Here is a 14763-nt window from a genome sequence, read left to right as displayed (position 1 = left end):
AATTTCCTTCCCTTAGGTAACTAAAAGTTCTTTAAAATCCCAGCAAGTTTTCAGAAATGAATGATAATATGCATGAGCAAAATTTTAATTTAATCAGTTCCGTTCCTTCTGAGTCATTCTTGAGGGAGACCAGAGGTTCAGGACGAGATACCGTAGGATGAGACCCAGGCTCTAATTTTGATTCTTCCGTTACAAATGAAGTTGGCCAAATCAATTAAAAAAAGAACAGCAATTTCATTTTAAAGGAAAGTAGCATGAGACTGTGAAGAGGACATTAATCTAAGGATGAAAATATCTCCTTTAGATAAAAGATTCTGACTCCACCACTTGTTCTGTGATATTAGGTGAGCCACTGAATGATCCAGGCCTCGTCTTCTGAAGACCAAATGGAAATGCATGTGAAAGCTCTTGACAAACTATACATCATGTCCATGACTACGTTTTGGGGGCTTTTTCTCACTTCACTGTTGAGTGTCGCAGTCCAGACACTAGACTCTATACAATTTAAATGGATTATCTCATGTAATCTTCACGATCTTATGAAGCAGTTCAATTAGCTCTATTGTTCCTCCCAGTTTTCAAATAAGGAAAATGGAAAATAATTTATTTATTTTCATTTTATTCTGTTGATCAAATTATTGGGTCAATGTGCAATGGCTCACTTAGACTAGTGCAGTCTTGGTTTAAGTCATTTCAGAGGTTACATTATGCTCTGCGGTCACCCCAATCAAATAAAGAGATGGGGAACTTTTTCTAAAGTCAGCAAATTAACAGCTAATACATTACACAGCCCAGATTTGAATTCAAGCAAGGTAGGCTAGACATTAAGCTCTTAACTGAGCTGGTATATAAGGGATAATGGAAGCTATCTATGGAGATATACTGATAGATGTATATATAGATATACAAAAGAACAATGGAAAAACTGGCCACAGATGTTTGTTAAAAATACTTATTAGATTTTAAATGACAGAATTAAAGCATGTGTTTATCCTCTGCTTCTGAAAATAGAACTGCTGGCTGAGTAAGTCCCCTGGAGGCTGAAAGACCAATAAGTGGACAGAAATTCATTACTCTTTTATTCTGAGACCAGCTGCTTCATGTGGAATCTGGCACTTACCATACAAGGACCACTCTTAGCTTTATAATCAATGTGACGCCTTTGTTTAGCTGAGCCTCTCCATCTTGTATTTCTCCTCACTAAGCATTCTGTTGCTGGCTGTAATTCTCACTGTGTTGATGTATTGATGTCTATTTCATTGTTCCAGGTTATATTTCACTGAGTTTTCAATAGAAATGTCCCTTTTTGCTACCTAGTGAGTGGGTGTCCTTCAGCAGCTTACCACTTTGGAACTATTATTCTGATATCCCATTGCAAGTCACACTTTGTCATTAAAGTCAAAAGAGCAATATCCATTTCACGCCTATGACTAAGTCCCAAGTTCACCAAGAAAGTGGGTAGCATTCTCTGAACTTTTTGTATTTTTAATTTTTTTAAAAAAACAAAAGCAAAAAGTTGAAGCATGGAGATAAGCAAAAAGTTGAAGCATGGAGATAAGCAAATTCACTTGGGCCATGAGAAAGTCGTGGTAACACTGAAAATCGTGAGAGAAGCAAGTGCTGCTCCAATGGTAAGAAGAGAAGCTTCCTCAGTCTGAACCACTGGGCCCAGGATGTATGACTTATTAAAGATCTCACACAAGAATGAAGAGTTAGCCTGGCTGTGATTGCAGAGGCCCTCTCCCACTCATTCACCTTGAGCTCACCTGGGAGTAGCTTTGAAGGCCAAGGTCAGAAAAATGTATCTTTGGATCCAAACATTCTCAGGATTGTGCCTATTGTCTTTTTGATTCCACAACTCCATGACAGCCTGCTACCAGCTGGAACTATGTATTCCTCCTCCTCTCTGGATCTTTGCTATTCACTGGGTACATTCTTCCCACTATGTGTCATAGTGAAGAATATAGCCATTTGGAGTCAGACAGATACTAGCTTGAATCACATCACATAACAGCTTTAGGTCTATGACACTATTACCTGCTTCTCTCTGCTTCCGTTTTTTTCTTCTGTAAATGAGGGTAGCAATAGTTATCTTCCAGAGCTATTACGAGGATTACATGAGGTAGCACATGCAAAACATGGTAGATTATAAAAAAAGTTGTTCCTTTTCTTTCCTTTTCCCAAATCATCCAAAGGGGATTTAGTCAATTGGTAACTCTGAAAATGTTAACATAATATCTATCTCTCCACAGATAAATACATATGCTAGCTATCCAAAGGTAAGTTAAAAGCACAGATTTCACAGCCAAACTACACAGGGTTCAGATCCCTTTGTACTTCAGTTGTCGCACTTGTAAAATGGGGATAACAAATGTGCCATCCTCATAGCATTGTTAGGAGTGGTAAACAAATTAAGGATGTAAATATATACAACTAACCTGAAAAATACTAATTGTTCCCTAAGTATTATAATTCAAGACTCTAATAGTAACACTTATTATTTAGATAGATAGGTATTGTCGATGCTAATATATCAATCACCTCCAAGAAAGCTTTGCCAAAGACCTATGCCAGTTTCCCTAAAATGTATATTTTGGAGCCAGAGATAATATTTTTTAGAAGTGTCATTCTGCAAAAATGCATTTCATAGTTTTTTTTTTTTTTTGGTGAAGGACAAAAACAGAGGCTATTTAAAATCGTTTTCCCTCTGCAGTAGGGAATGAGGACAGCATTTACTCTTTCTGCATTCTCTGTCCTAGATTATTCAAATAATACTCATCCTGATAACTTTGGAGTTGTTTAATTTCACTGTAAAACAGCTTTGAAAACAGCTATATTGCCCAAACATCTAAGTTCTAAAAACATCAGTGTCTCTTTTAGATCCAGGCTGTTAGCTAATTTCAATATTCATTTGTCTATTCAATCAGAAGTTTACTGGAGTTTACTATGTGCCAGACAATGTTATAGAAGATAGGCAAAAATCCCTGCTCTTATAGAGCTTTCATTATAGTGAGGTGAGAGATGCTCGATTAACAAATAGATAACTAGAATATGTAATTTGTCCAATTATGGTATGTATCATGGAGAAAAATAGATCAGGGAAAGGAAAATTAGGTATCCCAAAGTAGGGATAGGAATTGCAATTTTAAATAGCATAATTGGAGAATATCTCACTGAGAAGAAACCTATGTGTATTACTGAGCGAAGTAAAGGACCAAGCTACGGGGCTACCTGTTGGAAGAGCATTCTGGGAAGAAGGAACAGCGTATGCAAAGCCCTAGAGGTGGGAGTGTACCTGGCATATTCAAAGAATGGCACGGAGGCTAGATGGCTAAAGTAGAGTGGGCAAGAGCAAGAAGAGTGGGAGTTGAAGTCACATGCACATGAAGTTACAAGAATGTTCACAGAAGCAGTAGTAATAGAATCTTGAAACCACTCAGATATCTATCAATAGTAGAATGAATAAATTATAATGTACTTACATAATGGAATTCTACATTGAAATACAAACAAAAAACAAACTATAGGTGCTCTCGATAATACAGATGAATCTCACAAACATGATGTTGAGTAAAAGAGGCCAAATGCTAAAGGATAAAAACTGCATCATTTCTTTTATATACATTTCACAAACGAGGCAACACTTGCAGTAAAAAGGCAGATTAGTAGTTAGGACAGAGATATCTGATTGGAAACGAGCTACGAAGTGTCTTCTGGGAGGGACCAAGTAGAAGCAATATATGTTCATTTTGTGATAATTTGCTTAGGATTTATGCTTTCTGTATGTATGTTTTACATATATAATATAATGTAATAGTAATATAATATTACTATTTATAATAGTAAATGGAGGAATTTGAGATAGGAAGTACAGAATTTTTTTTTTCAAAAAGTTTTACGATAACAGGAGCAGAGAAATGAGGGGAATACTAAAGGGTTATTTTAAAGATGGAAAAAATGACTGTTACGGAAAGTTCACTTACTCATATTTACCATTGCTGCAAAACACCTGTTCTATTGTTTACTTAATCGATTTTCAACTTAAATTTACTTAAAAAGCAAGTTTCATGTTAACACTGTGTCACTTGCCATAATAGAAATAACCGTAAAAATACAATGGACACAAAGTCATTCGATTAAAATAATTTAAAAATGTAAAAATAATTGAATGCAATCAAAATCAATCAAATTGAGCTGCAAAAATGAGCGCCTAAAAATAAGTTACTTAAACAGAAAACCAGAGCCATTGATGATCAGTCAGAAGAAAAAGGATATTCTGTTCCATATATATGTAATAGTCACCAGCACTGTGCACAATTCCTTCATCTTCACCTTACACTGCATACATACTGTTTTGAACACCTATCCACATTCATTTTAACAGAGGAGCAAAATAAAAACCTAGTCCCATATGAGGTGACAAGACGATGCTGACTTGCCCAGCACTTGAGGTTGTCCCTTGTTCCCATGTCTGTGATTTGGAGGGAAGTTGAGCTTTAGAAAAAGCCTCCTAATGCTGCTGACTAAAAAGAACCCCCACTCCTATGTCTCTTCTTAGAAATTACTGGTGTATGCATCAGTGTGTGTGTGTGTGTGTGCGCGTGCATGTGTGTGTGTGGCGGGGAAGATGCTGCTCAGCTGTGGTTCTAGCAACCCTGCCTGAAACCAGGCAAAGGCAGGAGGCCATCTAGAGGGCACCCACAACTCTCACTAGGCCCCAAGTCATTGGCTAAGTTCCATACTGTAGAAAACACTGCCCTATAACAATGGAGACAGTATCTTCCAAATTAAAAATCAGGCAACCTGATATTTCAACAAGATACAGTATTTAAAGATAAGAGCTGGCCGGGCACGGTGGCTCACGCCTGTAATCCCAGCACTCTGGGAGGCTGAGGCGGGCAGATCACCTGAGGTTGGGAGTTCGAGACCAGCCTGACCAACATGGAGAAACCCTGCCTCTACTTAAAATAGAAAATTAGCCAGGCGTGGTGGCGCATGCCTGTAATCCCAGCTACTTGGGAGGCTGAGGCAGGAGAATCGCTTGAACCCAGGAGGCAGAGGTTGCAGTGAGCCGAGATCGCACCATTGCACTCCAGCCTGGGCAACAGGAGCGAAACTCTGTCTTAAAAAAAAATAAAAATAAAAATAAAAAATAAAAAAATAAAGATAAGAGCAGCCCAGAAAACCCATAATAATAGTGCCATACCTAGGACATTCATGTATTAGTCCACACATTTGAAATGTTTAAAATCAACACTAGTGCTACTGGGATGTGAAAATTCATAGACATAATCCCTGCCCTCAAAGTAAGGTGGCCAGATAAAATTACAGAATGCCCAGATAAATTTAAATTTCAGATAAACAGGGATTTCTTTTAGTATATGTCTCAAATATTGCATTAGATATATTAAAAATTTATCTGTTGTTCATCTGAAATTCAAATTTCTGGGTGTCCTACGTTATTATTTGCTAAATCTGGCAACCCCACCTCAAAAGGTTCTCAGTCTATTGAAGGGCAAAGACAATTCAAACACAATGAGAATATGAGAAGTGTCAGGACCAAACAGCCATCACAGAATGCTTGTGCATATCAAACAAATATCTAACTTAGGGAAGACATTTGGAAACTGGTAACATTGGAACTGAGTCTTAAGCTGGAAACATATGGGATATACCATTTATTTCAGCATTTAATAACATGCCATCATGATTTGTGACTTAACTGTCTGATAAACATGTGTTTTGTCTACAGAACTAGATCTTAAGTTCCTTGAAGACACAGGACATCTCTTTATGTCCCCCATGCCACCTGGAACTGACAGGCACACTTAAGGCAGTAGTAAATTACTGCACACATTGATGCAAATGGTTTTGTCCTCCCAAAGAGTAAAAATATTCTGTTAGTGAAATGTATTGTAACTAGTGTTTTCTTTTTCAATTTTAGTCTTTGAACACTGCAGCCAAGAATCCAGTTTGAAACCTTGGGAGTCAAATTCATAGTAAATACATGAGCCGTTCACAGTGCAGCAAACTCTCATGTTAGTTTTATCACAGATCCAGTGACACTGGAATGGACACCTTTTTGATTTTGGGGTTCCTTCCTAAGACCCCCATGTGTGATATATTCATGGTTGGATTCTAGGTACTGAAGCAGTTACTACAGCTGGATAGTCCAATGAGTGTAAGAAGGCTTCTCTACAAACACATGCTGCCCACATCGAAGTTCCTCTTTAATCTACTGCAGTTTGAAATTGTCCCCCACTTTCTCCAAGAGTCCACTCCAAGCTAGTTTAGGGTTAGGTCTACCATAGCCTTTGGAAGAGGGAGGGAAGATAACTTTTCTCATCTCTCCTAGTCCCAGCTCTAAAGACCAGAACCAGGGAGAAAGCAACACAGCTTTTCCAAACACATTCCCCAAATGTGGCACCTTTTCAACAATTTTAGTAACAAATTTAAGGCATCATAGATGCCTTTAAAATTGGCATGATAGATGTTAGAGTGATCATAAAAAGACTTTAAAAGAGGAAAAGATGTAAAGAAGGTAATCAAATGGGGAGCATTTTAAACAATGTGCTCACTTCTTCCCCTTCAATTCCTTGAATTGAGTCTGCATTATCATTCCTATTGATCTCTGAGCCCAGAACATTACTTTGTGGTCTCGCCTAAGGTTTCTTCCAATTTTTTAAATTACAATATCCCTAAAAGGACAGCGACGAGGTCTGGGGTGTTATGAGGATTGGAAACCTAGCCGCAAGTGACCATGAAAGTCCAAAATGCCTCTAAAGTCTTTGTCTCTAAGGCCCATTTTCAAGGTCTTGTTATATAGCTAATTTTTCCCCGACTTATGTCAAAAATAAACGAAGCTGGGTTCTAGGTAAAATGGTAGGGGCAGATTTTAATCACTACTACTACTGCAATGGGGAAAAGAACCCAGCGTGAACTGAATTCAATTTCGATTTGTAGAGGCAACCGGGCGTTTTAAAGAGAATGAAGGAATTAGGATGGGACTGATGACGCCGAGGGCGACTGAGCTACTTTTTCAGGTTTGAAAAGCCTCAACATCAACGCCCGACGGCGCTCTTTCAACATCAGCCTCCAGAACTGGGGCTGCAGCCAGGAGGGAACTACAACGCCCAGCAGCCCCGGCGGGTGTAAACACTCCCAACTTCCGAGGCGGTGCTCACCATCGGCCATCAGCGCCAGTGCCACTCGCGCCGTCAAGAAGCCGCACGGAGTTCGGGCCGGCAGCAGCGGCTGCAGTCGTAGGGCAGTGAGCCGCTGTCTACCCAGCGAGACGGAGAGCTCTGGACGCAACCCTATGAGTTGGAAGCCGCAGGAGGCGGAACCGGGTTGCGGGATACGCGTTGACGTCACATCCTCTGGGCGGGGCCGCAAGGAACCCGCGCAAATTGAAAGGTCAGCCTTTCGCGCGCTGTGTAGGCAAGTTGCCCGTGTTCTGCGTTGCTGGCCGTGGGTGCTCTGGCCACAGTGAGTTAGGGGCGTCGGAGCGGGTTTCTCCAACCGCAATCGGCTCCGCTCAAGGGGAGGAGGAGAGTCCTTTCTCGGAAGGTGAGAGGAGCGGGCTGTGCGGAGGCTAATGGGTGGGTTCCCTTGGGGGTCGACCTGCGCGTCACCTCCGACCCTCCTCTCGGGATTCGGGTCTTCCAGGAAGGGAAGGAGAGGGTCTGGCGTGATCTTCCCAACCCAACAGCAGAGCCCTTAGCCTGAGTGGAGTATGCGTTTTGTTCCGAGGGGACGTCTGGCAACCAGAGGTCTGCAGTTCAGTGAACGGAGGGAGATAAGAGAGCAGACGATTCCGGGCTGGAGCAGGCGCCAGGGTTGCCAGACTTACCTCATTTTTCCGCAGAAGCTGGCAGTCCAGGTTTTACATGCAATCTCTCCACCTTTAAATGTTGACAAGTACATTTTCCCATAATATTTTGCAGACCTAAAGAAACGTGTCATCTGGAATGGGCTTGGGGGCCACGCCTGCACATCTCCGCGAGACAGAGGGATAAAGTGAAGATGGTGCTGTTATTGTTACCTCGAGTGCCACATGCGATCTCTTTGAGATATGTACACAGTCATTCTTACTATCGCACTCAGCCATTCTTACTACGCTAAAGAAGAAATAATTATTCGAGGATATTTGCCTGGCCCAGAAGAAACTTATGTAAATTTCATGAACTATTATATCCGTTTTCCTCGGAGTGAGAGAAAACTCTTTTTAGATATCATCTGAGAGGTAAGAGACTGTTTTTCTGAAACTGTGGCTTGAGGACCACCTGCATCCAGATTAACTGCTTTGTTTAAAATTCATTCACAGCAGAACTAGTGTATCCCAGTCACTGAGTGGAGTTGAGAGTCTAAGAACCTCTGAAATTTGAGAACTGCTGGACCAGAGCCTTTAGAGCTCTGATAAGGTGTCAACAGGGTAAAGCTGCCTCCTGATCCTGTACTTTCTTTCTTCCCTTCCTTCCAAACTTAACGTTTGGTAGGAGAGATTTGTATTATGAAATGCTAAGCAACTGCTCAGTGCCCATTACTGACTTTTTATTGTAGAGTGGGGGGAGGTCGTTTCATCAGAAAGGGTTGTGACAGTTCCAGAATCTCTGTATAGAAAGGGCTTAGGGGGCTGCAACCGGAATGGAAGGGGGTGGAAAGTTAAAGCATTTGTCTTGAAGCTGTATTTGCATAGCAGACGCAGTTTCACAGTTCTTTAGGGTAGCTTTCAGAGAGGCTGATGGAGTTGCCCCTGGGCGCCACCACTGTTTATTACCAGAATGTTCGTGCTTAGAATAATGCGTTCTAATAGCAGTGAATTTCAGTCCTAAAAAAGTACAGGATCATTTCTGTAATTCTTTTTGAATTTTTCCTTTGTTTTTTAATTGAAATACTTACCTTCCTACAAACTGTTTTGAGTTTCTACTCCTATTTGAATTTGCACGTTGACCCTTATGATTAATGCCCTTTGTAGAGGCAATGCGATGCCATCGCATGCATGGTTTTGTTTGTGCCTGGCTCCTTGAAGCATGTGTCAGGAGTGAAAGTGCAAAAGCACTTTGGAAAGACTTAACAAACATTAAGCAACAGTCAAGTGGCATTAGAGGTAGTATTAGTGATTAATGTAAATTCTACCCTATGGAAATTGTTTGATAGGGAGGAGCCCAGCTAAAATATTAAAGAGCAGCGATTCTTGAATATCTGAACAATTTCTGGCCGGGCGCGGTGGCTCACGCCTGTAATCCCAGCACTTTGGGAGGCCGAGGCGGGCGGATCACGAGTTCAGGAGATCGAGACCATCCTGGCTAACATGGTGAAACCCCGTCTCTACTAAAAATACAAAAAATTAGCCGGGCGCGGTGGCGGACGCCTGTAGTCCCAGCTACTGGGAAGGCTGAGGCAGGAGAATGGCGTGAACCCGGGAGGCGGAGCCTGCAGTGAGCCGATATAGGCCACTGCAGTCCCTCCTGGGCGAAAGAGTGAGACTCCGTCTCAAAAAAAAAAAAAAAACAACAACAACAAACCAATTTCTGCATTGGACTCCAAGCTTTCTCTTCATTTGTCTAAGATGTTTTAATAAATGTATTTTTCTTTAAATATTACTGTTCTCCCTGTCTCTTTTCATATCAGGTAGTTAATTTGGCACCATGGGGATACAGGGATTGCTACAATTTATCAAAGAAGCTTCAGAACCCATCCATGTGAGGAAGTATAAAGGGCAGGTAGTAGCTGTGGATACATATTGCTGGCTTCACAAAGGAGCTATTGCTTGTGCTGAAAAACTAGCCAAAGGTGAACCTACTGATAGGTAAGTCTGGACCTTATGTTAATTCTTTGACAATTAAGAATGAGACCTACAGTGCCTTTTTTTCTCCCCCAGAAACGGATTGTTTTCACTCAATGCCAGAACTTATCAGGAAGTAAAAGTTGTATGTTTTAGAATATTCCCAAATCAGGGATGACTTCCTTCTGTGATAATAGGCCTAGTTTTCTTTCTTTATAATAAGCCAGAGTATCAAGACACTGATGGACAAAGACTATTAATATCTCCTTTATTCTTTTTTTTTTTTTTTTTTTAGACGGAATCTCTAGCCCAGGCTGGAGTGCAGTGGCACAATCTCGGCTCACTGCAACCTCCGCCTCCCAGGTTCAAGCAATTCTCCTGTCTCAGCCTCCCAAGTAGCTGGGATTACAGGTGCGCACCACCATGCCCGGCTGATTTTTGTATATTTATTAGAGACAGGGTTTCACCATGTTGGCCAGGCAGGTCTCAAACTCCTCAAGTGATCCGCCTGCTTTGGCCTCCCAAAGTGCTGAGATTACAGGCGTGAGCCACCATGCCTGGCCCAATTCTTAACCTAAGATAAATTTTTTAACAAATGCTTTGAAAATCCGTGATGATTTCTGACTCCCACATTCTTGGGTACAGAAAACATACTGCTAATCCTGGTTAGCAAAAAAACAAATGTGTTGTAAAATTCATTATAATTTCATATTTGCTTTCTCCTAAATTTTGCTTTATGATCAGCGGGTCCCAATCATTGTTCCATACCAATGCAAGTTCACTGTCACTGATCTACAACACATAGAAAAAATAAGGATAACAATGTAGTGAGTCTTTCATCAAGATGACATATTTAAAAGGTCATCTTTTTTTTCTTTATTTTAGCTGCTAAGTTTGCGTTATGCAAAAAGATTAAAGATTATGTTTTCCCATTCCTGTTTTTGAGCTAAAATGTCCTTTTCTTTATAAAATGATAGAAGTTGTAAATGCAGTTATTTTTGTCACAATACCTAACGTAATACCTGACCCTTGATTGGATCCTGGATTTGGAAAAAATAGTAGCAGTGGTGTCCTGGAGCCAATTCATATGAGCTCTTTATACACCATGTCTTCTCAGCTCAGCATTCATTGAGTTCAAGTAGGTAGCTCATCTACCATTGAGGAATATTTATCTCAGGGAAATCAGGCACCTCTTCCCCTAGAACTGGTTGTTAAACATTTACCAGGACACCACTGAATATAAGAAACATTGTTGAGACAATTGTACCAATTATAATATAAACTGAGTATTAGATAATATTATGTTACTATTAAATTACTTAGCTGTGATATGGTGTCATTGGAAGAATCCAGTGTTTATTGTACTATTCTTTCAACTTTTCAATAGATTTGAAATTTTTTAACATAAAATGGGGGGGAAAGACCAGATTTGAAACCAAAGATGTCAGAATTAGAAGGGATATCAAAGCTCTTTAATTCACAGATAAGGAAACCAAGGCTTGGAGGCTCAAGTAGTTCACCAGACATCACATGGCTCGTAAGTATCCAAGGCAGGATTTGAATCCAAGTCTAGTAAGTTAGAGTTCCAATTCCTATGAAAACATCTGCTTAAAATAACAAAATAAAAAACCTTCTCTTTCCATAGTTTTCTCATCTGGCTTAAAATAGAGCAGAAGTATTACCTTAGGAAAGGTGAAGCACTGAATGTTTTTCTTTTTTTCCATAGGTATGTAGGATTTTGTATGAAATTTGTAAATATGTTACTATCTCATGGGATCAAGCCTATTCTCGTATTTGATGGATGTACTTTACCTTCTAAAAAGGAAGTAGAGAGATCTAGAAGAGAGTAAGTTAATTCTCTACTTAATCTCTAACTTCATTGCACTAAGGTCAGACACTGTAGTCTATATGATACCAATTTTTAAAATTTTAAGCCAGGCTCAGTGGCTTGCGCCTATTGTCCTAGGTACTCGGGAGGTTGAGGCAAGAGGATCACTTGAGCCCAGGAGTTCAGCACCTTAGTACCCTATGATCATCGCTGTGAAGAGCCACTGTACTCCAGCCTGGGCAACATAGTGAGACCCCGTCACTAACAATTTTATCTTTATTTTTTGACAGTCTCACTCTGTCGCCCAGTCTAGAGTGCAGTGGTATAATCTTGGCTCGCTGGAAACTCCACCTCCCGGATTCAAGCAATTCTTGTTCCTCAGCCTCCCGAGTAGCTGGGACTACAGGCACGTGCCACCACGCCCGGCTAATTTTTGTGTTTTTAGTAGAGATGGGGTTTTGCCCTGTTGGCCAGGCTGGTCTCAAACTCCTGGCCTCAAGTGATCTGCCCACCTCAGCCTCCTAAAGTGCTGGAATTACAGGCATGAGCCACTGTGCCTGGCCTAAAAAAAAATTAATAAATAAAATTTTAATTTGTTGAGGCTTATTTTATAGCCTAGTATGTGAACAGATTTCCTTAAATGTTATGTATCTGCTACATTATCACTTTTGTTTAAAAGTATCTTAGTTACTACATTTTCTTTGACAAAAAGAATTGCTGTGGAAAAGCCTAATGGTAATCTTGTGTGTGTGTGTGTGCATATAATCATTCTAAATCACTTGTTCTTTTTGTCTTAGAAGCCTAAAGCATCTGGGTTAATGTTCTCAAGGGCCTGGTGTGTACTTTCTAATGAGTCAAAAACTTTTTTCAGTTCTAGGAAAGCTTCTTGAATTATAGTTCTGTTACAGTTTCTTGAGTCAGCCTCTTAAATGTTTTATATTTTAAAAATGTTCTTCCCTTGCAGAAGACGACAAGCCAATCTTCTTAAGGGAAAGCAACTTCTTCGTGAGGGGAAAGTCTCAGAAGCTCGAGAGTGTTTCACCCGGTCTATCAATATCACACATGCCATGGCCCACAAAGTAATTAAAGTAAGACAAAGGGGCAGATGGGCAAGTTCACCAAAGCTAGTTACAACTTGTTTATTGATGAGAGAGGAAGAAAATCAAGGGTGGAAAATTGTTCTAGGCCTAACCTCAAGTAAAGGGCAGATGTCAGAAGAAGGGAACAGCATCACTAGATAGAGAAGACTTCAGCAATTTCCAAGGAGAAATCCTAAGGCATAAGTAAGGCTCTCTCTTTAAGTCATGTTGTTCCATAGCAATGGAAGGAACAGGGCCAGGCACGGTGGCTCACACCAGTAATCCCAGCAGTTTGGGACGCTGAGGCAGGAGGGTCATTTGAGCTCAGGAATTTGAGACCATCCCGGGCAACATAATGAGACCCTGTCTCTATTAAAACTTTATTTTTGAGATGGAAGGAACCAATTCCTGGAGGCATCGGTCTCACCCAACTCTCCTACAGTCTTCAACACTTACTGTAACCGGCACTCTTGAATGACAGATCTGTGATGTAGCTTCGTTGCCCCAGGCACCCTACAGACTTCTGTTCCCTTTCACCTCCTCCTTGCAGCAGCTTCTTTCCTTATTCCTGTAAATCTTAGTGTCAAGGTGCCCACATTCCCAGCCCTCACTTTCCCCTTTTTAGAGCCTGCTTGGTTAAGGTGTTGTGGTTTTTTTGTTCGTTTGTTTGTTTTGAGGCGGAGTTTCACTCTTGTTGCCCAGGCTGGAGTGCAATGGCACAATCTGGGCTCACTGCAACCTCTGCCTCCCAGGTTAAAGCGATTCTCCTGCCTCAGCCTCCCAAGTAGCTGGGATTACAGGCATGTGCCACCACGCCCGGCTACTTTTGTATTTTTAGTAGAGATGGGGTTTCTCCATATTGGTCACGCTGGGCTCGAACTCCCAATCTCAGGTGATCTGCCCACCTTGGCCTCCCAAAGTGCTCGGATTACAGGTGTGAGCCACCGTGCCTGGCCTGTTAAAGGTATGATGGTAAAGGTGAAGTCAGCTTTTTCTAGCTTACAGTTCTGTCATCCAGTTCCTGAGCTAAAATAGGCGCTACAGTTCTGATTTTGGCTTTGTCATTTGAGTCTCTGGCTCTTTTCTGTATGGGTCAAGCTAGAAGGAAACGATGGGATGCAGGACAGAGCGTGAAGTATAAAGAAATGTGTGCTCTGTGTAGTCAGGAGAAGAGAGGCTGCATTGTGTGCGGAAGTAGAGGAGAAACCCTGATTGGACACAAATAGTGGTGTAAAAGTGTGTCCAGAATTGGTGGGTTCTTGGCCTCACTGACTTCAAGAATGAAGCCGCAGACCCTCGCGGTGAGTGTTAGAGCTCTTAAGGTGGCGTGTCTGGAGTTCGTTCCTCCCTGGGGGCTCGCGGTCTTGCTGGCTTTAGGAGTGAAGCTGCAGACCTTTGCGGTGAGTGTTACAGCTCATAAAAGCAGCATGGACCCAAAGAGTGAGCAGTAGCAAGATGTATTGCAAAGAGCGAAAGAACAAAGCTTCCACAGTGTGGAAGGGGACCTAAGCAGGTTGCCACTGCTGGCTGGGGCAGCCAGCTTTTATTCTCTTATCTGGCCCCACCCACATCCTGCTGATTGGTAGAGCCGAGTGGTCTGTTTTGACAGGGTGCTGATTGGTGCGTTTACAATCCCTGAGCTGGACACAAAGATTCTCCACTGGCCCCATCAGATTAGTTAGATACAGAGTGCCAACACAAAGGTTCTCCAAGTCCCCACCAGAGTAGCTAGATACAGAGTGTCTATTGGTGCATTCACAAACCCTGAGCTAGACACAGGGTGCTGATTGGTGTGTTTACAAACCTTGAGGTAGATACAGAGTGCCGATTGGTGTATTTACAATCCCTGAGCTAGACATAAAGGTTCTCCAAGGCCCCACCAGACTCAGGAGCCCAGCTGGCTTCACCCAGTGGATCCCGCACCGGGGCTGCAGGTGAAGCTGCCTGTCAGTCCCGCGCCGTCTGCCCGCACTCATCCCTTGGGTGGTGGATGAGACTGGGTGCCGTGGAGCAGGGGGTGGTGCTCGTTGGGGAGGCTCGGGCGGCACAGGAGCCCACGGAGGTGGGGG

At 41.8% G+C, this 14763-nt stretch overlaps 1 protein-coding gene and 1 long non-coding RNA gene across 10 annotated transcripts in view; one reads left to right on the top strand and one right to left on the bottom strand.

Moving 5' to 3' along the window:
* Nucleotides 1–7948, bottom strand: part of LOC134807951 (uncharacterized) — a 171517-nt gene extending 163569 nt beyond the window's left edge. For both annotated transcript variants that reach the window (XR_010149643.1, XR_010149644.1), the window contains exon 1: nucleotides 7185–7948. This is a non-coding gene — a long non-coding RNA (uncharacterized LOC134807951). The remainder of the gene's footprint in view (nucleotides 1–7184) is intronic.
* EXO1 (exonuclease 1) overlaps nucleotides 7405–14763 on the top strand; it is a 42754-nt gene continuing 35395 nt past the window's right edge. For 2 of the 8 annotated variants that reach the window (XM_063790137.1, XM_016941753.3), the window contains exons 1-5: nucleotides 8109–8245; nucleotides 9634–9811; nucleotides 11271–11324; nucleotides 11514–11633; nucleotides 12580–12703. In XM_063790137.1, the coding sequence (XP_063646207.1) occupies nucleotides 11530–11633; nucleotides 12580–12703 (228 nt within the window). In that variant the 5' untranslated portion in view covers nucleotides 8109–8245; nucleotides 9634–9811; nucleotides 11271–11324; nucleotides 11514–11529. Of the gene's footprint in view, nucleotides 7570–7946; nucleotides 8246–9633; nucleotides 10199–11270; nucleotides 11325–11513; nucleotides 11634–12579; nucleotides 12704–14763 lie in introns of those variants that run through there. The other 6 variants (XM_054660923.2, XM_054660915.2, XM_001160941.6 and 3 more) reach the window with 5 other exon arrangements.

Source organism: Pan troglodytes, chromosome 1 (assembly GCF_028858775.2).
Source record: "Pan troglodytes isolate AG18354 chromosome 1, NHGRI_mPanTro3-v2.0_pri, whole genome shotgun sequence".
Taxonomy (NCBI): Eukaryota; Metazoa; Chordata; class Mammalia; order Primates; family Hominidae; genus Pan; species Pan troglodytes.
The sequence above is the reverse complement of the archived record's forward strand: the minus strand, read 5'-3'. Positions and strand labels throughout refer to the sequence as shown.